This window comes from Anomaloglossus baeobatrachus, chromosome 2, assembly GCF_048569485.1.
Source record: "Anomaloglossus baeobatrachus isolate aAnoBae1 chromosome 2, aAnoBae1.hap1, whole genome shotgun sequence".
Taxonomy (NCBI): Eukaryota; Metazoa; Chordata; class Amphibia; order Anura; family Aromobatidae; genus Anomaloglossus; species Anomaloglossus baeobatrachus.
The window spans coordinates 418,018,344-418,045,623 of record NC_134354.1 but is presented as its reverse complement, the minus strand read 5'-3'; the positions used below and the strand labels follow the sequence as shown (position 1 = coordinate 418,045,623).

The window sequence follows — 27,280 nt, the reverse complement described above, 5'->3', positions numbered from 1 at the left end:
AGGTACCTGAGTGTGAAGGTTTACTTGTTGATACTGACTAAATCTCATTAGTACTGTTGTTCCTATATGGTGCACAATCTGACATTGACAGATAAGAACAACTCACAATATCTCTTTATCATTGTTAAGTACATACTGGGAGTTATAGGTTCATGAAATACAAATGTATATGGGCCTGATTTGACATTACAATAGATTACTGTAGTAATCTTTGTGATGTATTCATGTACTGATTGTGGTTCTGGTGACAAATACATGTACTGATTATAGTTCTGGTGATGCATTCATGTACTGATTGAAGTTCTGGTGATGCGTTAATGTACTGATAGTGGTTCTCGTGATGTATTCATTTCCTGATTGTGGTTCTGGTGATGCATTTATCTACTGATGGTGGTTATTGTGTCATATTCGTGAACTGATGGTGGTTCTAGTGACCTATTTATTTGCTGATGATTGATCAGGTGCCATATTTATGTACTATTGATGGCTCTGTTGTTCTATTTATGTACTGATAATGATTTTGGTTTCATATTCCAGTAGTGATGATGGTTCTGGTGATGAATACACCACCAGAACCATCATCACCACATGAATACATCACCAGAACCACCATTAGTACATGAATGCATCAGCAGAATTTCCATCAGTACATAATTAAGTCATCAGAACCACCGTCAATACATGGTGCTTAGTTCTCCACTGTATTCAATGAGAAAGTGATTTTACAGTAAGTACAAAAATCCGATTTTATAACTTCTTCATTTCTCTTGATGTTTGACTTTGACAAACACCACTGTTTTAGAGAAGTGGCTGAACGTATGCAGTTTACAACAACTTTAAGCGGGATATAGACAATACACTCTAGCTCTTGATGCCAGCCACCTTTCTCTGGCAAGAGCAGTAACTTAGGAGCAGTTTTATAGAGTAGTTCAAATCCTTTCCTGTAATCCAAAAAGTGCTTGTAATACTTCCCCACCCCAGCTTGCTCTCCATCTCTTGTGACCTAGACATTACCTCCACACATTAATGCACCTACTGTACTTCTCCCCTTGCACCAGCCTGGTGATCTAGACGCTACACACACCCACACCTTCTTTCCACACCTGTCTGTGAACAGGTGATGCTGCTACATTTTATCCCCCCATCGCTTTAAGGCTATGTGCGCACTAGAAAAGTGATTTTTCTCAAGAAAATTTCTTGAGAAACTTCTGGGAGTTGAAGATTACCGCATCTGGGGTAAAAAACTGCACCAAAACCGCGGGAAAAACGCATGCGGTTTTGCCGCGGTTTTTTTGCAGGTTGGTCCCTGCACTTTTTTTTATAAATAAAGCATGTTGAAAAAAAAAGGTCATTTCCTTCTGATATAGAGAAATAGATAATGGATAGATAGATAAATAAATAGATAATGGATAGATAGATAGAGATAGATAGATAAATAGATAATGGATAAGATAGATAGAGAGATAGAGGACAGATCAATCAATAGATAGTCCCTGCAGTTCTCCCGAGCGGTAGTGTGTTCACATTATTGGCCGTGGGAAATAACCTGTAATTACTTCTGCAGTCTCGTTGCGAGGCTGCATTCTGTACAGTGTCAGTCGCGGCTGGATGCCAGAATCGTAGGACGTCTGTGGATTACGCCGGAGCTGTGTGTTTGGGAGGGGTTAATAAAATGGTGAAAGAGGGGCTTTTTGTCTTTTATTTAAATTAAAGGATTTTTCGGTGTGTGTTTATTCACTTTACTTACAGGTTAATCATGAAAGCTGTCTCATAGACACTGACATGATTAATGCCTGGACTTAGTGGCGGTGATGCGCTGCCATTAACTCATTATTACCCTGATTGCCACCGCATCACAGCAACAGGAAGACTCGGGGACACTCCGGGACTGCTGCATAATGGATGCGACAGTCCCGGGACAGCTGCGGGCTGATATTCTGCCCCCCGCCCTCCCCAGCCTGAGAATATCGGGCCGCAGCTATGTGTTTACCTTGGCTGGACGGTAAAAATACAGCGGAGTCCGCGTTTTTTTTTTATATGTCCGTTTGATTTCTATGTGTATTCTATATGTCTGTGTGTGAGTGCGATGTGTGTGTTTATTATATGTCCATGTCTGTGATGTATGAGTGTGTGTGTGTGTGTGTGTGTGTGTTTACTCTCTGCTCCGCTTCCTCTTCCTGTCAGAATGACATCACTTCCCTGCAAACCGCAAGCAGTGATTAACATTACCGCAGGTAAACCGCGGCGATATCGAGGGTATACTTGCACATCATTTGCTACCTATGTTATACCCGCGATATTTCGCGATTACATTACAGTGAATGGCATGAAATACCGCAGTTACCTGCGGAAAAGAAGTGACATGCACATTTTCTCAAGAAATTTTCTCAAGAAATTCTGCAGAAAGAATTTTCTTGAGAAAAAAACGCAGTGTGCGCACAGCTATTTTTTTTCCCCATAGGTTTTGCTGGGAAATGTCTGCAGAAAGATTTCAAACATTTCTTATGAAATTTCTGTAGCAAAACCGCGGATAAAAACGCAGTGTGTGCACATAGCCTTAATGTTGTAGAGGCAATAGCTGCATCAGAACATGCATACTTCAGCCCAGCAGGAACAATGATGCTAAGCCTCAACTGTAAGTGAAGGTGGAGCGCTCTTAAACAAACCAACCAGGAACTTTGGAGTGCTGGGGAGTGGAGCGCTCCTGAAGAAAAAATAAATAACTCCTTTAATGTTTTTTAACACCAGAAAGTACTTCAGAACAGTTTATTGTCATTGTCAATTCTTTACTGTCTTTTGATAATATTGATGTTTTACTCTTACATGTGACTATACAGAACCTTGTTATAGTGAGGTAACGAAGAACTAGAACTGTCAGGAAACCACCGCGTACAAGAATTTATTCTAGAGAAGTATAACTACTAGCCAGCAATAACTTTAATAATAATAAACTTTGCTTGTTAGACTACAATTAGCCTGCTGTTCTACCCGATATGTCACATATACTGATTGAGCTCATATACACAACAATAGTAATTCATCTCTGCATATGCAAAGAAAGTGTTGTGTTCCTGGTCCAAAGTCCAGAAAATTATGTCAGCCCATGGCACAGTAAGATAAGCTGGCTATACATGATATGGTTGTTGCACGCTAGTTCAGCTGACGGCTACAGTGAAGGAAATAAGTATTTGATCCCTTGCTGATTTTGTAAGTTTGCCTACTGACACAGACATGAACAGTCTATAATTTTAAGGGTAGGTTAATTTTAACAGTGAGATTTAGAATATCCAAAATAAAATCCAGAAAATCAGATTGTATAAATTATATAAATTTATTTGCATTTTGCAGAGAGAAATAAGTATTTGATCCCTCTATCAAACAAGACATAATAGTTGGTGAGGTTTGCGCACATGTCAGGAGGAATTTTGGTCTACTCTTCTTTGCAGATCATCTCAAAATCATTATGATTTTGAGGCTATCGCTTGGCAACTTGGAGCTTCAGCTCCCGCCATAAGTTTTCTATGGGATTAAGGTCTGGAGACTGGCTAGACCACTCCATGACCCTAATGTGCTTCTTTATGAGCCACTCTTTTGTTGCCTTGATTGTATATTTTGGCTCATGGTTGTGCTGGAAGACCCAGCCACGACCCATTTTTAATGTTCTGGCGGAGGGAAGGAGTTTGTCACTCAGGATTTTACAGTATATGGCTTCATCCATTTTCCCATTGATGCGGTGAAGTAGTCCTGTGTCCTTAGCAGAGAAACACTCCCAAAACATAATGTTTCCACCTCCATGCTTGACAGTGGGGATGGAGTTCTTGGGGTCATAGGCAGCATTTTTCTTCCTCCAAACACAGCGAGTTGAGTTAAGGCCAAAGAGCTCAATTTGTGTCTCTTCTGACCACAGCATCCTTCTCCCAATCACTCTCAGAATCATCCAGGTGTTCACTGGCAAACTTCAGATGGGTCTGCACATGTGCCTTCTTGAACAGTGGGACTTTGCATACACTGCAGGATTTTAAGCCATTACGTTGTAATGTTTTACCAATGGTTTTCTTGGTGACAGTGGTCCCAGCTGCCTTGAGGTAATTAATAAGTTCCCCACGTGTAGTTTTAGGCTGATCTCTCCCCTTCCTCATAATCCTGGATGCCCCACGAGGGGAGATTTTGCATGGTGCCCCTGATCAATGTCGATTGATACTCATTTTTTATTTTTTCCATTTTCTTACTATTGCACTAACAGTTGTCTTCTTTTCACCCAGCGTCTTACTTATGGTTTTGTAGCCCATTCCAGCTTTTTGCAGGTCTATGATCTTATCCCTAGCATCCTTAGAAAAGCTCTTTCGTGTTGCCCATGTTGTAGAGGTTAGAGTCTGACTGATTAATTAAGTCTGTGGACAGGAGTCTTTTATACAGGTGATAATTTAAGACAGCTGTCTTTAATGCAGGTAATGAGTTGATTAGAAGCAGCTAAGTGGTCTGTAGGAGCCAGAACTCTTAATGGTTGGTAGGGGATCAAATACTTATTTATCTCTGCAAAATGCAAATAAATTTATATATTTTTTGTCTGGGTCTTACAGCATGACCATGAACCAAAATATACAGCCAAGGCAACAAAGTCGTGGCTCAAAAAGAATCAAATTAAGGTCATGGAGTGGCCTAGCCAGTCTCTAGACCAGTGTTTCTCAACTCCAGTCCTCAAGACCCACCAGAAGATCATGTTTTCAGGTGTTTCTCAATCAGGTTTTCAGGCTTTCATTAATGTTGCACAAGTGATGGAATTATTCCTTGTCTAATATTGAGGAAAACCTGAAAACATGATCTGTTGATGGGTCTTGAGGACTGGAGTTGAGAAACACTGCTCTAGACCTTAATCCCATAGAAAAAACATATGGCGGGAGCTGAGGCTCCGAGTTGCCAAACGGCAGCATCAAAATCTTAATGATTTAATGATGATCTGTAAAGAGGAGTGTGGAGCAAAATTCCTCCTGACATGTGCACAAACCTCATCATCAACTACAAGAAATGTCTGACTGCTGTGCTTGCCAACATGGGTTTTGCCACTAAGTATTAAGTCTTGTTTGCCAGAGGGATCAAATACTTATTTCTCTTTGCAAATAAATGTATATAATTTATACAATGTGATTTTCTGGATTTTATTTTTGATTTTCTATCTCTCATCTGTGAAAATTAACCTACCTTTGAAATTATAGACTGTTCATGTCTTTGTTAATGGGAAAACGTACTAAATCAGCAAGGGATCAAATAATTATTTCCTTCACTATATCTCTCCTTACTCCACCATACATACGAATGCTCAACTTGGGATTTATGTCGTTTCAAAGGTCAGAGGGGAAGTGTCTGGCTGTGACTTATCTCCCATAAAAACAAAAGGATCAGGCATTTGATTATGAGAGTCAGGAGGACCCCTTAGGCTAGGTTCGCACACTGCGTCTTTTTGACGCTGCGTTTTTGGCCGCTAAAAACGCACCTGCGTCGAAAAAAAACGCATCAAAAAACGCGGGTGCGTTTTTGCTGCGATTTGGTGCGTTTTTGGCTGCGTTTTGCTGCGTTTTTGATCTCTGCGTTTTGCTGCGTTTTTCCAATGCATTGCATGGGGGGAAAACGGAGGAAAGAACTGACATGTCCATTTTTTTTTTTTAACTCAAAAACGCAGGTAAAAAAAACAGATGTGTGCGGACAGCAAAAATGAAAACTCATAGACTTTGCTGGTGAAGCAAAGTCCTGCAGTTTTGAGGCCAAAAACGCACCCGAAAAACGCGCAAAAACGCCGCGAAAAACGCACTGTGCGCACATAGCCTTAGGGTTACTTCACACACAGCGAGATCGCTACTGAGATCGCTGCTGAGTCACGGTTTTTGTGACCTCATTAGCGATCTCGCTGTGTATGACACTGAGCAGCGATCTGGCCCCTGCTGTGAGATCGCTGCTCGTTACACACAGCCCTGGTTCGTTTTTTTATTGTTGCTCTCCCGCTGATAAGCACACATCGCTGTGTGTGACAGCGAGAGAGCAACAATCCTGAATGTGCAGGGAGAAGGAGCCGGCGTCTGGCAGCCTGCGGTAAGCTGTAACCAAGGTAAACATCGGGTAACCAAGGTGGTTACCCGATATTTACCTTAGTTACTAGCGTCCGCCGCTTTCACGATGTCAGTACCGGCTCCCTGCATACGTAGCCGGATTACACATCGGGTAAATAAGCAAAGGTTTGCTTATTAACCTGATGTGTACTGTGGCTGCGAGTGCAGGGAGCCAGCGCTAAGCAGTGTGCGCTGGTAACCAATGTAAACATCGGGTAACCATAACCGATGTTTACCGTGGTTACCAGTGTCCGCAGCTTCCAGACGCTGGCTCCCTGCAAGCGCAGCATCGCTTGCACGTCGCTGCTTGCTGGGGGCTGGTCACTGGTTGCTGGTGAGATCTGCCTGATTGACAGCTCACCAGCGACCATGTAGCGACGCAGGAGCGATCCTGACCAGGTCAGATCGCTGGTCAGATTGCTGCTGCATCGCTAAAGTGTGACGGTACCTTTACACATCAGATGATCCCTCTGAAATCAGTTGGTATGGGGGCCTTTAAGTAAAATCTGCAGTATTAGGCTATGTTCACACACTGCGTTTTTCACCTGCGTTTTTGGTCCGTTTTTGGTCCGTTTTTGCTGCAGAAATTTCTTGAGAAATTCTTGTAACCTTTCTGCAGACATTCCCCAGCAAAACCTATGGCAAAAAAAATTAGCTGTGCGCACACTGCGTTTTTTTTCTTAAGAAAATTCTTTCAGTAGATTTTCTTAAGAAAAAGAATGAGCATGTCACTTCTTTTCTGCAGCTAACTGCGTTTTTTGCCATATATAATTGGCACAATAACGCAGGGAGCAACCAGCTGTAAAAACGCACCAAAAACGCACCGAAAACGCACCAAAAACGCACCGAAAACGCGGCAAAAACGCAGGTGCGTTTTTGGTGCGTTTTTTAACACAGGTGCACTCTTAAGAAATTTCTTAAGAAATTTCTTAAGAAAAATCATTTTTCTAGTGTGAACATAGCCTTAGAAAATTTTCTTCATGCAGACAAATCTGTATTTTGAATTTCAGTTTGGTGCATTGTTTATATATTATACATATACTGTATATTATTATTATTATTATTATTATTAATTATACATATTTTCATTATCATGCTAGGTTATGTTTCTTTTTGCTATTTTCCACAGGAGCTGTTCTTGGGTTGCTTTTTACTACATTGGGTATTTCAATATGTGTGGGAAGTTCTGTCAATGAATGAATGAACCAAATAACCTCCTTGCAGAAAAAAAAACTCCTAAGGATTTGGGAAGCAATAAGAAAAGTGGATTGATTGCTGGATGGAAAGCATGTACAAAAGTAATCAGTCTTTTGCCTCTGTCTAAAAGGTAAAGGTGCAATAATATTATCCAAAAAAAAAAGAAATACATCTTTTGTTTAATGTAGATGAATCAAGTGCCTAGATTGTGAGGAAACTGCATTATTGAGTTAGAGTTATTACGAAAAAAAGACTTGTGGAAATTTTTGAACACCTTGGAGCCCCAGCTGAATGCCAGAGATGATGTCCATAGATGCAATATTGTGCACTGTTTTCCTAACATGCTGAGATACAAAAGGATATTTGTCTAATAAAATTGGATATTAAAATACTACCTATTCCATTTATTGCTATTAAATATAACTGTGCTGTCCATTTATGAGCTGTATCTGCCAAATGAAGAACAAAGTGTGAGGTTGTTTAACCCACATACATTTCATACCAGTGTATAGTTGTATTGTATGGTCCCTTTAGGAGTCCTGTGTAGTGCATCCATGAACTAATTAGAGGGAAACTCTTCATGTGACCCCTGCTTTCAGTTACATACAACCGTTAAGGACACACTCATGAGCTGACTGTATTAAAGGGAGTCTGTCAGCCAGTGGTATAACTAGAGTTCAATGGCCCCCGGTACAAGATTTAGATCCAGCCCCCCTGCCCCCTTGCCGCCTGCTTGTTGGTCAGATGTATGGGCCCTTGTAGCTTCATAAATCCTATAAAGACATATGTGTTATCCTCCCCTCATTATGTAGAAATATCCCTCATCCTGTACTAAGTTTCCCAACCAGGGCCCCTACCAGGAATATATGTTCTCCATCATGGGCCCCTTCCAGATATATATGTCCCTTTTCCTGGTATACATTTTCCCCGTATTCTGCTCACCTTCCTTCTGCTCCCTTATCGCATGGCTTTCTCTTCTACAGTCGGCGCTGGAGACGGCAGCTTACATCGGCATGCACACCATGGTGCACGACGTCACTGCCATGCTCCCTCAGTAACGGGTACGCCAACGTCAGCTGCCGGCCTCTGATTGGCTGGCGGTTTGTATTGCGGCGCAGGGACCCAAATGGTCTCTGCACCGCAATACACTTCAGCTGTATATGCATCCTCAAATGCACATCCAGCTGAAGTAGATAATCTCTCAGACCGAGATTGTTACGCCATTGCTGTCAGCATATACAATACTGTTCAAATCAAGTACAGGTGCTAGGTGTATCATGGTGTGGCCAATTAAGTGCACCTTCCCACCTGCTTCTATTCCATCTATATTCACTCTTCTCTAGGTCTATGAAGCCACAGCTGTCAATCAAGAAAGAGGGCCGGAGATAGAGAAATAGAAATTCAGATTTAACGGTTAGCCCAAACACATTAGTTTAGACTATCCCCCCAGCCTGCATCAAAATTTTGGTGTGAACATCTAGGCATGTAATGGGCTTGGATATGAATGTTAAAACAAATGTTGATATATTTTGTTACGTGCACATGCCAATCCAAAGCCATACAGTGCTTTCGTATGCCTACTTTCTTTTGTATACACAGGTTCCTTCTGTTAGATCCTATCTGCACCTATTGATCTTAGGGGTGCTTCACACATAGCGAGATCGCTACCGAAATCGCTGCTACGTCACGGTTTTGGTGACGCAACAGTGACCTCATTAGCGATCTCGCTGTGTGTGACACTGAGCAGCGATCTGGCCCCTGCTGTGAGATCGCTGCTCGTTACACACAGCCCTGGTTCATTTTTTTATTGTTGCTCTCCTGCTGTGACGCACAGATCGCTGTGTGTGACAGCGAGAGAGCGACGAAATGCAGAGAGCAGAAGCCGGCATCTGGCAGCTGCAGTAAGCTGTAACCAGGGTAAACATCGGGTAACCAAGGTGGTTACCCGATATTTACCTTCGTTACCTGCCTCCGCCGCTCTCACGCTGCCAGTGCCGGCTCCTGCTCTCTGCACATGTAGCTGCAGTACACATCGGGTTAATTAACCCGATGTGTACTGTAGCTAGGAGTGCAGGGAGCCAGCGCTAAGCAGTGTGCGCTGCTCTCTGCACATGTAGCTGCAGTACACATCGGGTTAATTAACGCGATGTGTACTGTAGCTAGGAGAGCAGGGAGCTAGCGCTAAGCAGTGTGCGCGGCTCCCTGCTCTCTGCACATGTAGCGACGTTATGATCGCTGCTGCGTCGCTGTGTTTGACAGCTAAGCAGTGATCATAACAGCGACTTACTAGGTCGCTGTTACGTCACAGAAAATGGTGACGTAACAGCGACGTCGTTATCGCTGTCGCTATGTGTGAACCCAGCCTAAAAGGTAAGTAAATCTGAAAGGCAAAACAAGAATTTGCAAGCACTTATGCCATGTCCTTTGCAATCAACTGAGGTCTATCTAACCTACAATTTTAGGCCTCCTTCGCACATCTGTGCAAAAACACAAACGTTTTGCATGGTCCGTGGTGAAGGTGTGTGTGTGTTCCATGTGCTGTCCCAGTGGTATCCGTGTAACATCCGGATAGCACATGGACAGCATGACCTTGTTAACTTGCCTATCTCCGACACTGCTTTCTTCAACGCTGCTGTTAACTATGGGTAGCAGCAACTGCAGCGCTGGAGACAAGTAAGTATTAAAATTCTTTTTTTTTTTTTTTTTTTTTAAACCATTTCATTTTATCCAATTTTATTGGATTTTCTTGATTTAAATTAAATTGGGTTACAGAAAGAAGAAAAAAGAAAAGGGGAACAATGGGGAAATCAGGCAAGCGGATATTAAAACATTAGTGGTATAATGCAACAATAGTTATTACTACCTTAAAATGTACTTCTTCCTTCTCAATTATCATATTCTTCAATATTAACAACTCCCATCGACTTCCCCATTACCCCATCTCCTCCTCAGTACGTCACAACCCGGATCAACCTACACTCTTGAACAGACACCCCCCCTCCCTCCCGTGCGACACGGCCTTATACTTTTAATTTGCCTAAGGATCCCAACAAATCCTCCTTTAAATACCACTCTGTAAACACAAATGGGGATACCATTTGTTTTATCCCTTCTTCTGAACACATTGTTGTTATAAACGCTCTCCATTTTCCAAAAACGTTTTTCGTCATCTTGTCTTGACTCCTCTCTACCACCACCTTCTCCAGTTGGAACGTCTTCTTCATTTGACTTATTAGTCCTTCTTTCAAAGGCATTTCTCTTACCAACCACATCTGTAGTATTGCCCTCTTGCTCACCATTGCTATGTAGTGAAACAGAGAGGCAGCTTATCCCCCTCTTCATCTTCCTCCTCCTGATACTGATAATGAAATAGCCATGTTAATGGATCCAACTCCACTCTCTTCCTCCAAATTGCTCTCACCACCCCCTAGACTTGCTTCCAAAATCTCTGGATCCCCCTGCATTGCCAAAGCCCATGAAAAAGATCCAATTTATAATTTATCAGGTTGCTTAACATTCGGAACATTAAAACCATAGATTGCTCTATGTATGAGCCTAAACTGGGTATCCCTCCAGCTCTCATTTACTATATTAAAAATTCTTTATTTTTATGAGACCCGTGTTTTCTCTGGTACGTGTCACACAGATTACATCAGTGTGCGGTCCATGTGACACTTGTGCTGCCGGCAGAAAATGGACATGTCGCCGTGTGGAGCACACGCATATCTGTGTGGCGCACACAGATATGCGTGTGCTTCACACGGTCCGTGTGAAAACATGGATGTGTAACCAAGCCCATTGGTTTTAATGGGTCTACTTGAGTCCGTCTCCGGTACGTGTGAAAATGGACGTCACAGGTACTGGAGGAATGGATGTGTGAAAGAGGACTTATGGAAAGTTGGAAAGAAAATACCTATTTAAAATACAAGCTGCCATTGAATTGAACTTCTTTCTTAGGGTGCATTCAGTATAAATTGGATAGCAATATTTGGACCCGAGCATGATAGCTGTATATGAAGCTGTCACACTATTGTCAGGAGAGCCGTGGCCAGTCCGAACGTTGCGGTCCGATCTCGGTGTAGTTTGTATGGTTCTCTTAGAATGGTGAGTCTGTGATTCCCACAAGTCCTGTTGGCAATGCCCCTTTGTTGTGAAATGAAATGGTTATCCACTCCAATAGACTTGTGTCTAAAACATATCTTTGCCATAAAAAAATGGAATTTCATATTGAAGTCATTATCCAGAAAAAATAAATGAAAGCTGAACAAAGTTAGACCTACCTAATCGTTCTTTATTTATGACAGTTGCATGTTCATTTTCCGATGCCAATATGGCATGAGAAGAAAATAGCAGATGGACACTGCCTCGTTGTGTAACACTGGTGTGAGTGCAATCCAATGTTTTATCAGATTGCACTCATCAGTGTTAATCGCAGGTGGGAGTGAGGTCTTAAACAGAGATCTGCAATAAGAATATGGGGAATTTTAGAATTGGTCTCGATCCAAAGTTTGTGTCTTATGTAAAATTCTTTTCTCCAGTTACAATTGAAGATTTAAAATAAATTACTTGTTTAGCTATTGTGTAATGTTTGATTGATTGCTGATTTTGTAAATATTGCTGTTTATTTTCCAGTTTTTGGCACAGCATCATAAGAGCTTGTTCAGATGAGGACATTCATTGGACGTGTGCTATACGATTTTTAAATTGGATATTACATGGACAGCACACTGACCATTGTTAGTCAATGGCACTGTTTGGATGAGATATTTTCACAGACCAAGTGTCCATGTGAAAAAAATTGTACCATGCAATACTTTAGTTTGATTCACAGACCAGAATAGTGCATGTAAATGGGTGGCACCTTTGAACTCGTCCAATATTCAGACCAGCACATGAAGCCAGTCACATTTGCTATTTGTGGACGTAACTAGCCTGGGTTTTTGTGACGTCTTAATCACAGTTTGTCTTGGATGCTGAGAGATTTGTAGATTTTCATACTTGAAAACAGTTAATACTGAATATACATTGCTGTTCATTTTTCATCACTTTGACCTGTGAAAGCTTAAAAGCAAATATATTGTGAAAGTGATGCGAGTTCACGCACAGTTGAGTGCTTAATCTGATGTCTACATAATTGTAAAAAGTCATTCTGGATATTCGTATTTACATTTTTTTCATACTGTACCGACATAACAAATATAATGAATTATGATTGGTTTTCATTAGCAATTTAGCACTCGGTAGCATCAACTGTGGTATGTACTGTCTTCTAGGATTATTAGCTGGACCATTGCAGTTGGTGCTGCTAGTGAGTGCAAAATCAGTAATTTATGAATGGTTCATTCTTGTTTTAGATAAAAGAAGAAAAGATGTAGGCTGTGTCCACATGTGACAGAAAAAAAAATGTTGTGGATGAGTAGCGAAATCTGCATGTACTTGGGAAAGACTTCACTCTATGGATCGAAAGGGCAAGAACCGCAGTAAAAATTCACACAACATATTTGTATGCTGCAAATTTAAAATGAAAAAAGGAAATAATATGAACATATACCCTGCTGTAACTAAATAAAAGCATAATGCATATAAATGAACATAGGGTACTTAGTAAACACTATTTTGATCAAAAAAGCGTAAAGCCATCCCACCCCGACAAGGTGTACCCAATCGGGACAGTACCTACACTCTCTAATATTAAACCTCACGATATGTCAACAGTCATCAATCTGAATAAGGGCAGAGAGTGGCTGGGTTCCAACTGGACACACTGCCATGGGAACACTAGATGAAATGCCCGGCTCACAGAGAAGGGGGCCACACCCTATTTGTATTGAGTACAAGAGATTTAAAATTTACACTGAAGAGGAGCCAGCAATCTGGATGGTTTGACATTCCTCTGACTTCTTACTGCTGATTAAATATAGAGTTCGAAGCTATTTTACTTCCTTATGACAAAACAGTGAGAAGATTATAAATTGTCATCATGAACTTGTCAACATCCTGGATTAAATGTTGGATGCGGTTTGTAGACCTAAATCCTGCTGACAGATTCTTTTTAAAGGGAACCTGTCATCAGAAATTTGGCTTTCAACCTAAGGCTATGTGTCCACGGTAAAAGGTCCCTGCGGATTTTTTTGCCTGAAAATCCGCGACTTTCGCGGCAAATCCGCACCCGCGGATTTGCCGCGGATTTTGATGCGGATTTTATTTTTTTTTTTTTCCCCATTCAAAACAGAAAATCCGCACCAAATCTGCACCAAACAATTGACATGCTGCAGATTTTTCCGCATCAACATCCGCGGAAAAATCCGCAGCATGGACACAGCATTTCCAAAATGCCATTGAAATGGCTTGGAAGTGCTGCTGCTGCAGATTTTCGGCAAATCCGCGGCAAATCCGCGGCAAAATCCGCGGTAAATCCTGTAGCGTGGGCACATAGCCTAAGGCTATGTGTCCACGGTAGAAGGTCCCTGCGGATTTTTTTGCCTGAAAATCCGCGACTTTCGCGGCAAATCCGCACCCGCGGATTTACCGCGGATTTGCCGCGGATTTGCCGCGGATTTTGATGCGGATTTTATTTTTTTTTTTTTCCCCATTCCAAACAGAAAATCCGCACAAAATCTGCACCAAACAATTGACATGCTGCAGATTTTTCCGCATCAAAATCCGCGGCAAATCCGCTGCGGAAAAATCCGCAGCATGGGCACAGCATTTCCAAAATGCCATTGAAATGGCTTGGAAGTGCTGCTGCTGCAGATTTTCGGCAAATCCGCGGTAAATCCGCGGCAAAATCCGCGGCAAATCCGCGGTAAATCCTGTAGCGTGGGCACATAGCCTAAATGTTTCCTCCTCTGCAGCTCCTGGGCTGCATTCTAGTAAGGTTCCTGTACTTTTTGTGCCCCCTTTTAAACCAAAATAAATATTTTATAAAGTTATATCTTTTGGTATGAAAATCTTGCAAATTCTCCATGGGGGCGGGCCGTCTGGTGTCCGTTACTGTCCCTTACGCCGTCCCCCCACGCTACAAATCATCCCTCAGGACGCTGCCCACTGTGCCTGAGTTCCCGTGCACGCCAGGACACCTGGTGACGTGGTCGGAGGCACGAGAGTATGGGCGGCGCTGTGATTGCATCGCAAGTGCCCGCCCATACTCTCGTGGCCGCGCTCTCCCCTCTGTACGTCGTTCAGATCCTCTCCGCTTCTCCTGTGGTGGCCTGCTCCGCACCTCCCATCTATTTCCTGCTGCATGGTATGATGGGAAGGAGGTGACATCTGGTCATTTGGCCGGCGCAGAACGCTGGAGGCAGAGGGGAAAGGGCGGGCACGAGAGTATGGGCGGGCACTTGCGATGCAATCACAGCGCCGCCCATACTCTCGTGCCTGCGACCACGTCACCAGGTGTCCTGGCGTGCACGGGACCTCTGGCGCAGTGGGCGGCGTCCTGAGGGATGATTTGGAGCGTGGGGGGACGGCGTAAGGGACAGCAACGGACACCAGACAGCCCGCCCCCATGGAGAATTTACAAGATTTTCATACCAAAAGGTATAACTTTATAAAGTATTTATTTTGGTTTAAAAGGGTGCACAAAAAGTACAGGAACCTTACTAGAATGCAGCCCAGGAGCTGCAGAGGGGGAAACATTTAGGTTGAAAGCCAAATTCCTGATGACAGGTTCCCTTTAACGTTACCGTCACACAATGCCATGTTAGACAGTTCCTTCATGCAAAAAAAAAAAAAAAAAAAGGTACAGCCTATAATGCACAGTTCAGCACGGTCCACTAGCTAAGCTTCCTTTTTCTTGTTATGTAGATTAAACTAGAGTGGGGCTACTAAGGAATGAAGTTTAATCACAGGCCCTTTTTTAATAATATTATAAAAAAAACAAACTGTAAAAACCAGACTATTGCATTTTGCGTTAATTTAAAATGAATTAATTCACAGTTGCTAGTAGGCTCAGCCATGGTAAGATGTGGATTCAGGTAAGTTCCATAACGCTTCTGTCTATCCTTTTCAAATATCATATACAGTGTGTCCACCCATATCCTGTCCACTGCCATTAACTTGAGAACGGCAGCAGCTATAGGCATAGAAGTGGTGTTTAGGTATAGTAAAGTAGCCATGCGCTACGCAATGAAACCACCTATAGCGCCACCTGGTGGAAAACAACAGAGTTTGCATTTTTATTTTGAAAACGGAACGAGAGAGAGAAAAAAAGTGAATTAAAAAATTGTAGGGCATCATCAATTCAATACAAATCGACACCTTGCATACAGAAATGCTATGATATGAAACCCATGACAGCCCCCCTCCCGAAAAACATTGAATGCTGGTCACGCATATGGCACTCATTGAACTTTGATGCCCAAAGTGGCCACCGTCAGCTGCAATGCACATCTGGACCCTGGACAGCATACTGTATCTTGCTGCACGTTGTGCAATATGGTAGGTGACACGTTTGCACAAGCATCTGTGATACGTCGTCGTAGGTCCTGCAATGTTGGTGGAGGGGTCGCAAACACCTGCTATTTGATGTGACCTCACAGAAAAAAAGTCGAATGGGGTCAGGTCAGGTGAGCGTGGAGGCCACTCCATGCAGCCACCATACCCAATGACTTGTAGGAAGGTCTCCATGAGGTATCGCTTCACATCTGCAGCCTTGTGAGTTTTACATGTTCTAATCATAGCATTTCTGTATGTAAGGTGTTGATTCGTATTGAATTGATGATGCCCTACAACTTTGTAATTCACTTTTTTTCTCTATCTCGTTCCATTTTCGAGATAAAAATGCTTACTCCGTTGTTTTCCACCAGGTGGCGCAATAGGTGGTTTCATTGCGTAGCGCATGTCTACTTTACTATACCTAGACACCACTTCTATGCCTATAGCTGCCGCCGTTCTCAAGTTAATGGCGGTGGACACGCTGTATACAGTCGTGATCAAAAGTTTTGAAATTAACACAAATTTTGATTTTCACAAAGTTTGCTGCTTCAATTTTCATAGAGGCAATATGCATTAACTCTAGACTGTTAGATAAAGTGATCAGATGAATTGGGAAAAATTACAATTTCATTCATTACCATGAAAACTAACAATCACAAAAGCCTTTACACAGGCCCAGAAAATTCAGAACGTGACAGAACCGTCTTTTTAAGATGATTCAACTTCTAGATCTGTTCAACACCAGTGCAGAGCTTGCTCAAGAATGGTAGCAGGCAGGTGTCAGTGCATCTGCATGCACAATGAGGCTAAAGCAGGCTAACGATGTTGCTGGTGAAAGCACCTGCCCCCATCGGTTGTGCGTCACGGGCAAATCGCTGCCCGTGGCGCACAACATCGCTTACACCCGTCACATGTACTTACCTGCTTAGTGACGTCGCTGTGACCGGCGAACCGCCTCCTTTCTAAGGGGGCGGTTTGTTCGGCGTCATAGGGCTGCCCAATAGAAGCAGAGGGGCGGAGATGAGCGGGCGGAACATCCCGCCCACCTCCTTCTTTCCTCATTGCGGGCGGCCGCAGGTACGGTGATGTTCCTCGTTCCTGCGGTGTCACACATAGCGATGTGTGCTGCCGCAGGAACGACGAACAACCTGCGTTTTGCAACAGCAACGATAATCGGGATTACAACGCCTGGTCAACGATATGGTGAGTATTTTTGATCGTTAACGGTCGTTCGTGCATTTCACACGTAACGACGTCGCTAACGAGGCCGGATGTGCGTCATGAATTCCGTGAACCCCAACGACATCTCGTTAACAATGTCATTGCGTGTAAAGCCCGCTTAAGGCCTTTGGAGGTTAGACTGGTGTCAAGAAGGGCAGCAAATAAACCACTTTTGCCAAAGAAAAACATCAAGAACAGACTGGCATTCTTCAGAATGCATAGTGAATGGACTTCAGAAAACTGGTTTAAAGTGTATTTTCTCTGATTAAACCTCCTTCAAAATGATTGGGACATCTGGAATAATGATTGGAGAAGAAAAGGTGAGTCCTGTGTCATTCCAATACTTAAAATTCCTGATACTATTGACATGTGAGGTTATTTCTGACACTGGTCAACACAAACAAAATCATCAGCAAAGGTAATATATCCGTTTTTTTGGAGTTTGATGTGCTGGTTCCAAAAATATGCTTAATTTTTCTCTATCACATACAGTTTCTGAGACAGAAGTATTTTTATTACGATATATCTGCATTTTCAATGTACGCTGGGACCCTCATGTGATATGCTCAAGTTGTTCAAATGGTCTTCGTGACTGGTTGAATATGAGGAAAGCGGCTGTGCCATTTGCTGTTCACATCATTTGGAGAGAACCCAAAAATCAGTGATGACTGCTACTTTTGTTTTGTCAAACTGAAGGGCTTTTCTACAAAGAACAAACATAGGATTAATTACCATGAACTTGAATCTGCGATTAGGCCAGTTCCACATGATGGCACCTTGCCAGTTCCTGTACTACCATTGTCTGGATTGGATGAAAATGAAGTTGAATATAAAGACTATGGAGCTGAAGCTACTGGCGAAGACATGGAGACCTCAAATCAAGATGAGTATGTACCTGATAGAAGAGCCGAGCAGCCAGAATGCTTTACTCAACATGAAGTAAATTATTTCATCAGAGACCTTTCATTGTCAAAAGATAAAGCTGAACTTCTTGCATCTAGGTTGAAACAGAAGAATCTTATTCATGATAATGTCAAAGTGTGTTATTACCGAAACAGAAGTAACACTTTAACACAATTTTTTACAGTTGATGGACCAGTTGTGTAGTGTAACAATGTGAATGGCCTCTTTGAAAAACTGAAGAGTATTTTGTTGCAGATTGGTGATTGTTTATTGACTCATCCCAGATAAGTTTGAAAGCAGTGTTGCTTCACAATGTAAATATGAAACCATCAATCCCTATTGCTCACTCATGTCATCTCAAGGAAAGATATGAAAATCTGTCAGTTGTTTTGGATGCTATATAACAGTGATGACGAACCTGTGGCACTCCAGCTGTTGCAAAACTACAATTCCCATCATGCCTGGCCAATCAAAGCAAAAGCTTTGGCTGTGAAGACATGATGGGAATTGTAGTTTTGCAACAGCTGGAGTGCCACAGGTTCGCCATCACTGCTATATAATATAAGCATCATCAATGGAATATCTGTGGAGATTTGAAAGTGATTGCTCTTCTAATGGGAATGCAAGGAGGTTTCACAAAATATTGTTGCTTGTGCTTATGGGACAGTAGAAATACAGTAGAGCATTGTTTGTCGTGATTGTGGACAGAGAAACATCTATGCTCCAGGTAGAGACAATGTTCAGCAGAATCCGGACAGGCAGAGTCACTAGTGTAGACAGGGACCACCGGGCTGGCTGAGGCTGATGGCACAAACAGGCAGAGTCACTAGTGTAGACAGGGACCACTGGGGATGCCCCTGGGGCCGGGGGACAGGAATAGGACACTGTACACTGGCACGGACTGTGGACAAAGAGACCTGACAACTAGCTAGCTAGGGCCAGACTATTGACTAACCATCCACATTGCTGAGGCACCTCCCCTAGTGGAAGAGTGTCTTTTTTTTTTAATCAGATACTTTTTTATTTTTCACCAAGTATACAAAACATGTGTTATATTTTCAGCAATAACGAGCAGAACTATAAACTTTCCCTCCCCAACATCCCCTCCCCCTCCCCCCTCAGCGTACATATTACCCATATCAATATCAAAGATCTTACATTTTAACCCTTCAATAGCATATATTGGAATGTATAGAACTAACTATCTCTGCCCCTAGTCCAACATCTCCCAACTCTAATATTTATCCATATTGCAACCACGGATTCCACAATCTAGCAAAAAGTGCAAGTTGTTTCCTTTTCCCATATATGCTTCTCTCCATTCGAACAATATAATTAACATATGCGACAAATTCCCCTCTAGTCGGTGGTCCCCCTGCATCCAGTGTTTGGCAATTACTTTCCTTGCCACATACAGCAGTCTGGCTATCACTATTTTAAAACTGTTGTCTACTCTAATTTCTTCCAGGTAACCTAAAAGACATACCAGGGGTTGTCTGGGAAGTTTACATCTATAAGCTCCTTCTATTCTATTAAGAACAGTTATCCAAGGGGTGCCAACCTGGGGCACATCCACATCATGTGGAAAATGCCGGCACCTTCTCCATTACATCTAGGACAGTCGGAGTTACTCCTTAATCCCACTTTACACATAATTAGCGGGGATATATATGCCCTATGCACCACGTAGAGGTGGGATAATTTTTCTGGTTCACTCATTGATAATTTCGGTATGTATTCCAAAACACTATTCCATACCTCATCAGTGATCCCGTCTATCTCTGCCTCCCATTTAGTCCTAGTGTTTACAGGGTGATCAAGCAAATATGTATACAGTAGGTCCCTATATATAGTAGATATGATTCCTCTTGTGGGTCCACTATTACACACATATTTCAGTACTAGGTCTGCCTGTACCAGCAATGTTTGCTTAACCCCCTGAGCCACCACTGCATGCACCAACCGTTTGTACTGGTACCACCCAAGTGGGGATATCCCAAACTCATCCTGTATTTGTGTAAACGATTTCAGACGTCCCTGGCTAAGAATTTGCCCCATATACCTTTACGTGCCCATTCCTTAATTTTGCCTATCTTGTATATCTCAGAGCAGTTTTCATTGTCCCACAATGGAGAGAATTCAGTTATTGCTGTAATCCCTCTTATTTGCTTGATCTTCCTCCATATTCTATTCATCAGGCTAAGTGTGGGGCTCGTTTTTCCTATTCTCCCAAATAATCCGTCCTCCAGTCCGAACACTAATCCGTCCTCCAGTCCGAACACTAATGGTTTCCGATGCAGAACATGCCCTAACAGTCTGGATACTGGGTCTACCACCCCTAAATCTGCCCATCCCCTGAAATGTTGACTCTGAGCTGCCAGATAATAAATTCCCGGATTGGGTAGTGCTGGCCCCCCCTCATCCTTCGGTCTTTGTAGCGTCTCGAGTTTAAGTCCGGCTTGTTTGCTCTTCCATATTAGAGCACGGAACATGGAATCAATCTCTTTAAAGTGACTCTGAGGGATCCAAACAGGAGAATTGTGCAACACATAGAGTATCTTGGGCATAAGCACCATTTTAATAAGATTAATCCGTCCTATTACTGATAATTCTTATTCCAAGCAGTTATCTTATTTCGCAGTTGCTTCAACAAAGGGATTAGATTAATAGTAATGTAATTCCCAATTGACATGGATACCTGAATGCCCAGATATCTAAACTGGTCCACAACCCGCAGTCTGTTGACCTCATCACCCAGGATCGACCTATCCACTCCCGCGTCCACCTGAAACAGATTCAATTTGATCCAATTGATAGTCCAGAGATCCCCCCGTACCGCTCGATCACCTGCATGGCACAGCTCAACGATGCTCCTGGGTCTCCAAGAAACAATAGAATGTCGTCTGCATAGAGGGCTATCTTCTCTTCTTGATGGCCATATACAAATCCCTTTATGTCTCTGTTCTGCCGTATAGCAGCCGCCAGTGGTTCCACTGCCAGAACAAAAAGGAGAGGCGAGAGCGGACATCCTTGGCGAGTACCCCTTTGTAGATCCACCGTGTGTGACAACATTCCATTAATCCTCACTTTAGCTATTGGTCTAGTATATAACAGCTGTATCCAGGATATAAAATTAGGGCCAAATCCCATATGTCTTAGCACTCCCCACAGGCATCCCCATTCCACACTGTCAAATGCTTTATGAGCATCTAATGAAGCTATTACTCTCTGTCCCGGATTGTCCACCGGCAGTTGCATGTTAAGGTAGAATTGTCGTATATTTTTTGTCGTGGATCTATTAGGCATAAAACCCGACTGATCCTGGTGGATTATGGTAGATATCACTTCTGTTAATCGATTAGAGAGTACTTTGGCCAAAATGTTTACATCCGTCGTTAACAGTGAGATGGGCCTGTATGATTCGGGGAGTTTTGGATCCTTATCCTGTTTAGGTATTACTGTTATTATCGCCTCCCTCATAGACTCTGGCAGTGTCCCCCTCTCCCTTGCCTCCTCCAAGACACTCAGCAAATTGGGTAAGAGTATTTCTTCCAAAGATTTGTATACCTCCACCGGTAGACCATCTATCCCCGGGGCTTTTTCATTTGCCATGCCATGCAAAGCTCTATCTCCTCAAGTGTGATAGAGCCCTCTAGATTGTGTTTCTCTGTCTCTGTAATTTTGGGTAATGTCATTGTACCTAAAAAAGCCTCTAGGTCGCTCTGTCTCGTCTCCCCTCTAGTGGAATATAATTCTTCATAAAAGGCTGCGAACATGTCCAGAATATCTACCCCCTCCGTAACCAAATCTCCTGTTGTGGTGCGAATGCAATGCACAAAGGATGATTGTCTCTGGGCTGCCGTCACCACTGACAACAGATGTCCCATCTTTTCTCCCTCAGCATAAAAGTTCTCTTTTTGAAAAGCCTGCTTCCTAGCTACTTTCTCCAATAGCACCTTATTAACTTCTTCCTGAGCTGCTTTTAGCTTCTGCCTATTCTCTGGTATGGGCTGTGTTACCATCTCTGCTTCTGCTCCCTTCAAAACCTCTAAGCAATTAATTTCCCCCTGTCTACTACGAGTCTTACACCAGCAAACGTCTCTAAATAAAAGGCCTCTCAGGTATGCCTTCATGGCGTCCCAAACCATCAACGGATCCGCACTACCTCTATTAAGGGCAAAATATTCCAGAATCTCACTGGCTATATCATCCATGTCAATACTTTTTACCCAAACCGGATGTAGCTTCCATTCTCTTGTTAGCCTCTCCCCTACTCCCCGTTTTTTAATAGATACCAGTATTGGACTATGATCCGATATTACTCTAGCCAAATATTCAACATTTGAAATTCCAGAATCCGTCATTTCATTTCCCAAGGCCAGGTCTATACGGGAAAGCGTACCATGGGTCGCTGAGTGACAGGAAAAACAGGTCACCCCTAAATTCCTTATCCTCCAAACATCTACCAACCCCAAATCTTGAATAAAGATACCAAATGCTGTTGCTCCGTCCCTCCTCGCCTCCCGTGAGTTTCTGCTCCTTTCCCAATATAAATTTATGACATTATTAAAGTCACCGACCAACAAGAATGGCAAATTCCCCCATTTAGCCGAAGGCTCTCTCACCTCTCTAATTTTGACACTAGTGTAAGGCGGTGGAACATATATAGCAGTAATGCATAATAATTGTCCATACAACTTACAGATCACCATTACATATTGTCCCTCTGTGTATATCCATGTCTCCACTTCTTCATATACGGCGGATCTGTGGACCAACACAGAGACCCCTCCTAGCATAAGTAGAAAAAGTAGAGTGATACGCCTTTTGCACCCATCGCTTGTTCAGTACATTTGTCGTTTCGCTCGTCAAATGCGTCTCTAATAAACACATTATAGATGGTCTCTGGTCTAGCATATATTTTATCATTGCATCTCTTCTACCTCTATCTGACAGTCCCCTTACATTCCAACATAATATTTTAATCTCCTCTCCCATGTTGAAAATTACTGGTTATCTTTAAACAAACATCCTGTCCCTCTGTACGCTGAGTCTTTCCCTAACCCGCCCCTTAGAACCACCCCAACAAAACTCCTCCACCTCCGATTTACATCTTTAACTCCCTTATAGGGAATGAGGTCTGTCTCCCCCAGACCGGTCAACCTCCTTCCTCCCTTTCTCTCATACCAAACCTGTCTCATCCCAGTGAGCAGAACTCCCTAACTCACCTCCCGCCTTCACCATATTCGTTTTCATTTGCATATATCATATAATGTAAACTACTAACATATGAATTTTTGAAAACTTAAGCATTTATCAATCGCCGCCGCACGGCCAGAAGAAAAAAAAAAAAGGGGAATTATTATCCTCCTCCTGTCATTGTCCAGCTTAATGTTAGGAAACTTGTGGAAGAGTGTCTTAAGTACCCAGTGCCTCTAAGCGATAGGCTGAGGAGCACTTCAAGGAACTGGTACACTGGCCTATTAAGAGAAGGGCATCTGTGTGCATGCACCCTAGCCACACTCCTGGAGGACCTGTGCGGTGTGCGCAGACCCCAAGAGGAGGAAGCAGGAGAAATCCACGTGGAGAATCGCAGGGAAGTCAAGCAGAGCAGTGCGGGCCGACCGCCGCGGTGAGTGAGTTGGCGAGCCATGCTGGGAGGAGGATGAGCAGTACAGGAACCCTGGTGCTACACGCCCCTTATCAGGTACAATGTTGAGATGGATTCCATGCAATTTTGCCACATAATTGATGAACAACTTGGAAAGTGTTTTAGCATTAGGAAACCCTGACAATGGAACGACATGGGCTTCTGTACTGAATTGGTGAGCTACCACCAAAATCACAGTATCTTGTCCAGGGGTCAACTGTTTTGATGAGTCAATTTAGCCTAAATTGTTATGTTCAGTCACAAACGTGACTTGATGAACAGCTCTCTCCAAAAAAGTCTGTATTCTTCAAATGCTAATTTAACAACAGGTAACTCGTGATTCCCAACATTATAATTTCTCTCAGCAGATGAAAAAAAGTTTGTTTAAAAGAACTGAGAGTCCTCAGTAGTTGATACCTTTTAATGGCTAACTGAAAAGATGGTAATAATAGCAAGCTTTCCAGACTACTCAGGTCTCAGCAGATGAGAATTTCTTTTAGAAAAAGGCACATGGCCGCAAGTTGGTTAACTATTTTGGACTGTGACGCTAGCCACTACACAGACAAGTCAAGAGACAGGGTAGTGAATGGTTCCGGGGTCAGGTACCAGGAGAGCACGTCAAAGTTAAAGGAATATGCAGAGGCTTAAGGGCGCTTTACACGCAGCGACATCGCTAGCGATGTCGCTCATGAAAGCACCCGCCCCGGTCGTTTGTGCATCATGGGCAAATCTCTGCCCGTGGTGTACAAAATCGCTAGTACCCATCACACGTACTTACCTTCCTAGCAACGTCGCTGTGGCCGGTGAACAGCCTCTTTTCTAAGGGGGCGGTTCGTGCGGCGTCACAGCGACGTGACACAGCAGGCGTCCAATAGAAACGGAGGGGCGGAGAGCAGCCGCATGAAAGTCAAGCCCACCTCGTTGCCGGAGGATGCAGGTACGGTGTTGTTCGTTGTTCCTGGGGTGTCACACGTAGCGATGTGTGCTGCCTCTGCAACGATGAACAACCTGCGTCCTGCACGAGCAACGACATTTGGGAAATGGACGACGTGACAACAATCAACGATTTGGTGAGTATTTTGCATCATTAGCGGTTGCTCGTACGTGTCACATGCATTGACATCGCTAACAAGGCCGGATGTTCTTCACGAATTCCATGACCCAAACGACATCTCGTTAGCGATGTCGTTGCGTGTAACGGGGCCTATAGTTAAGTGATTGTCCGGGGTCAGAATACTTGAAAGCAGTGAATCAGGGCAGTCCAAACAGCACAGATAACAGAGGCCAATAAGCACCAATAAACAGAAGACTTAAGACTGGCAGTCTGAGATAAAGTGCTCTGCTAAATAGCTGGGCAATTACCGGGAACACCTGCAGAAACATAATCCCTGACAGCACAGCACACCCCTGCTCCAGGTTGGACAAGCTGTCACTCACCCCACTGATCACTGAGTGAAAGTATCGAGACAGTACCCCCTCTTCAAAGGGGGGCCACTGGACCCCTAGGTTTCCAAGGAAGTCTCCAATGAAAAGCTCTGATCAAACGATCATCCTTTACAGAATGAACTGGAATCCAGGATCTCTCCTCAGGTCCATATACTTTCCAATCAACCAAATACTGAAGGGAACTGAAAATCCACAATCCTCTGAATCTCATACTCTAAACCCTCATCAACGGAAACAGGAGGAGGTAGAGTCGAGGGCGACAACACTCGAGGAACAAATTCCTTTAACAGGGATCTGTGGAACACCTTTGGTATGTGAAAAGATTGAGGAAGTTTTAGTCGTCTAAAGGTCATTGGATTAACTACCTCCAAAATCTCATACGGGTCAAAGTTTATAGATGGCATCTTCAGCATAAAGGGAATCTGTCACCAGGGCTTTAATACCCAATCTGAGAGCAACATAATGTAGGGGCAGACATCCTGATTTTAGGGGTGTGTCACTTACTAGGCTGCTTAGTGTAGTTTTGATAAAATCACTGTTTAATCAGGAGTAGCTTATCATTAGAGGACTACTTGGCCTACTGCAAGGTAAAGAGGGAAGAAAAATTGCGAACACACTGGTCCAAATTAAATTCATAGTTACATAGGTTGAAAAAAGTCCTAAGTCCATCTAGTTCAACTTTCCTCCACCAATTCTACATTTTGTCCCTAAGGGGTACTTTACATGCTGCGATATCGCTAGTGATTGCTAGCGATGTCGAGCGCGATAGCTCCCGTCCCCGTCGCTCGTGCGACATTTGGTGCATTATCGCTACGGCAGCGTCCCACGTTCATACCTGGTCAGCGACGTTGCTGTGACCGCCGAACAATCCCTCCTTCAAGGGGGAGGTGCGTTCGGCATCATAGCGACGTCACTGCGGCGTCACTAAGCGGCCGGCCAATAGAAGCGGAGGGGTGGAGATGAGCGGGACGTAACATCCCGCCCACCTTCTTCCTTCCGCATTGCCGGTGGACGCAGGTAAGGAGATGTTTGTTGCTCCCGCGGTGTCACACATAGCGATGTGTGATGCCGCAGGAACGACGAACGAACATCGTACCGGTGGCAGCAGCGATATTAAGAAAATGAACGACGTGTCAACGATCACCGTTTTGGAACGATTTTGCGATTGTTGATTGTCGCTCATTAGTGTCATACGCTGCGATGTCGCTAACGACGCCGGATGTGCATCACTAACGACGTGACCCCGACGATATATCGTTAGCGATGTTGCAGCGTGTAAAGCACCTTTTAGTCACATAACCAACAATGTTGTGTGTACTGAGGAAATTATCCAGCCCTTTTTTAAAAGCTATTATAGTGTCTTCCATCACTACCTCTTGTGGTAGGGCATTCCACAGTCTGACTGCTCTAACTGTAAAGAACCCTTTCCTATTTAGCTGTCGGAATCGCTTTTCTTCCACTCGCAGTGTATGCCACCTGGTCCTTAGTACTGTGTTTGGAAGAAATAAGTCATGTGCCAGTCCTTTATATTGACCACACATGTATTTATACATATACATGAGATCTCCTCTGAGACGTCTTTTTTCTAAGCTAAGCATATCTAACTTTTTCAACGTCTCATCATATGTGAGGCCTTCCATTCCTTGTAGTAGTCTAGTTAGACACCTTTGAACTGATTCTCACTTCTGTATGTCCTTCTTAAAATGCGGAGCCCAAAACTGGATCCCATATTCCAGATGTGGCCTTACAAGTGATTTATAGAGGGGTAACAATATATTGGGATCACAGGATCTAATCTCTCTTTTTATACACCCTAGAATCTTGTTTGCTTTAGCAGCTGCTGCTTGACATTGAGTGCTGCTGCTCAGCTTATTTGTAATGGGAATAACCAAGTCCTTCTCCTGTTCTGTAGTCCCCAGTTTACTTCCATTTAATGTATACGCAGCTATAGGATTACTCTGTCCTAGGTGTATTACTTTACATTTATCAACATTAAATCTCATTTGCCAAGTATCTGCCCATTCTGACATCTTAGCCAGATCTTTTTGTAATATTGTACTATCAAGGTCAGTTTTTAATATCCTACATAGTTTGGTGTCATCAGCAAAGACTGACACTATACTATCAATCCCATCCACAAGGTCATTAATAAAGAGATTAAAAAGAATCAGTCCTAGCACAGATCCCTGCGGCACCCCACTGCTGACTATAGCCCAATTAGAGTATGTACCATTTATGACTACTCTTTGTTTCCTATCTTTTAGCCAATTCCTTACCCAGTTGCATATAGTTTTCCCTAGTCCTTACTTCCGGAGCTTTAGTATAA

The 27,280-nt window shown here is 43.2% G+C and overlaps 1 protein-coding gene across 4 annotated transcripts in view; it reads left to right on the top strand.

Moving 5' to 3' along the window:
- The window catches only part of TMEM234 (transmembrane protein 234), a 76,222-nt gene that overhangs the window by 26,097 nt on the left and 22,845 nt on the right, over positions 1-27,280 (top strand). For 2 of the 4 annotated variants that reach the window (XR_012750504.1, XR_012750506.1), the window contains exon 4: positions 7,231-7,428. Coding sequence is in view for 1 of the 4 variants with exons in the window: in XM_075336150.1 (XP_075192265.1) it covers positions 7,231-7,301 (71 nt within the window). In the remaining 3 variants the exon portion in view is untranslated. Of the gene's footprint in view, positions 1-7,230; positions 7,690-12,652; positions 13,090-27,280 lie in introns of those variants that run through there. The other 2 variants (XR_012750505.1, XM_075336150.1) reach the window with 2 other exon arrangements.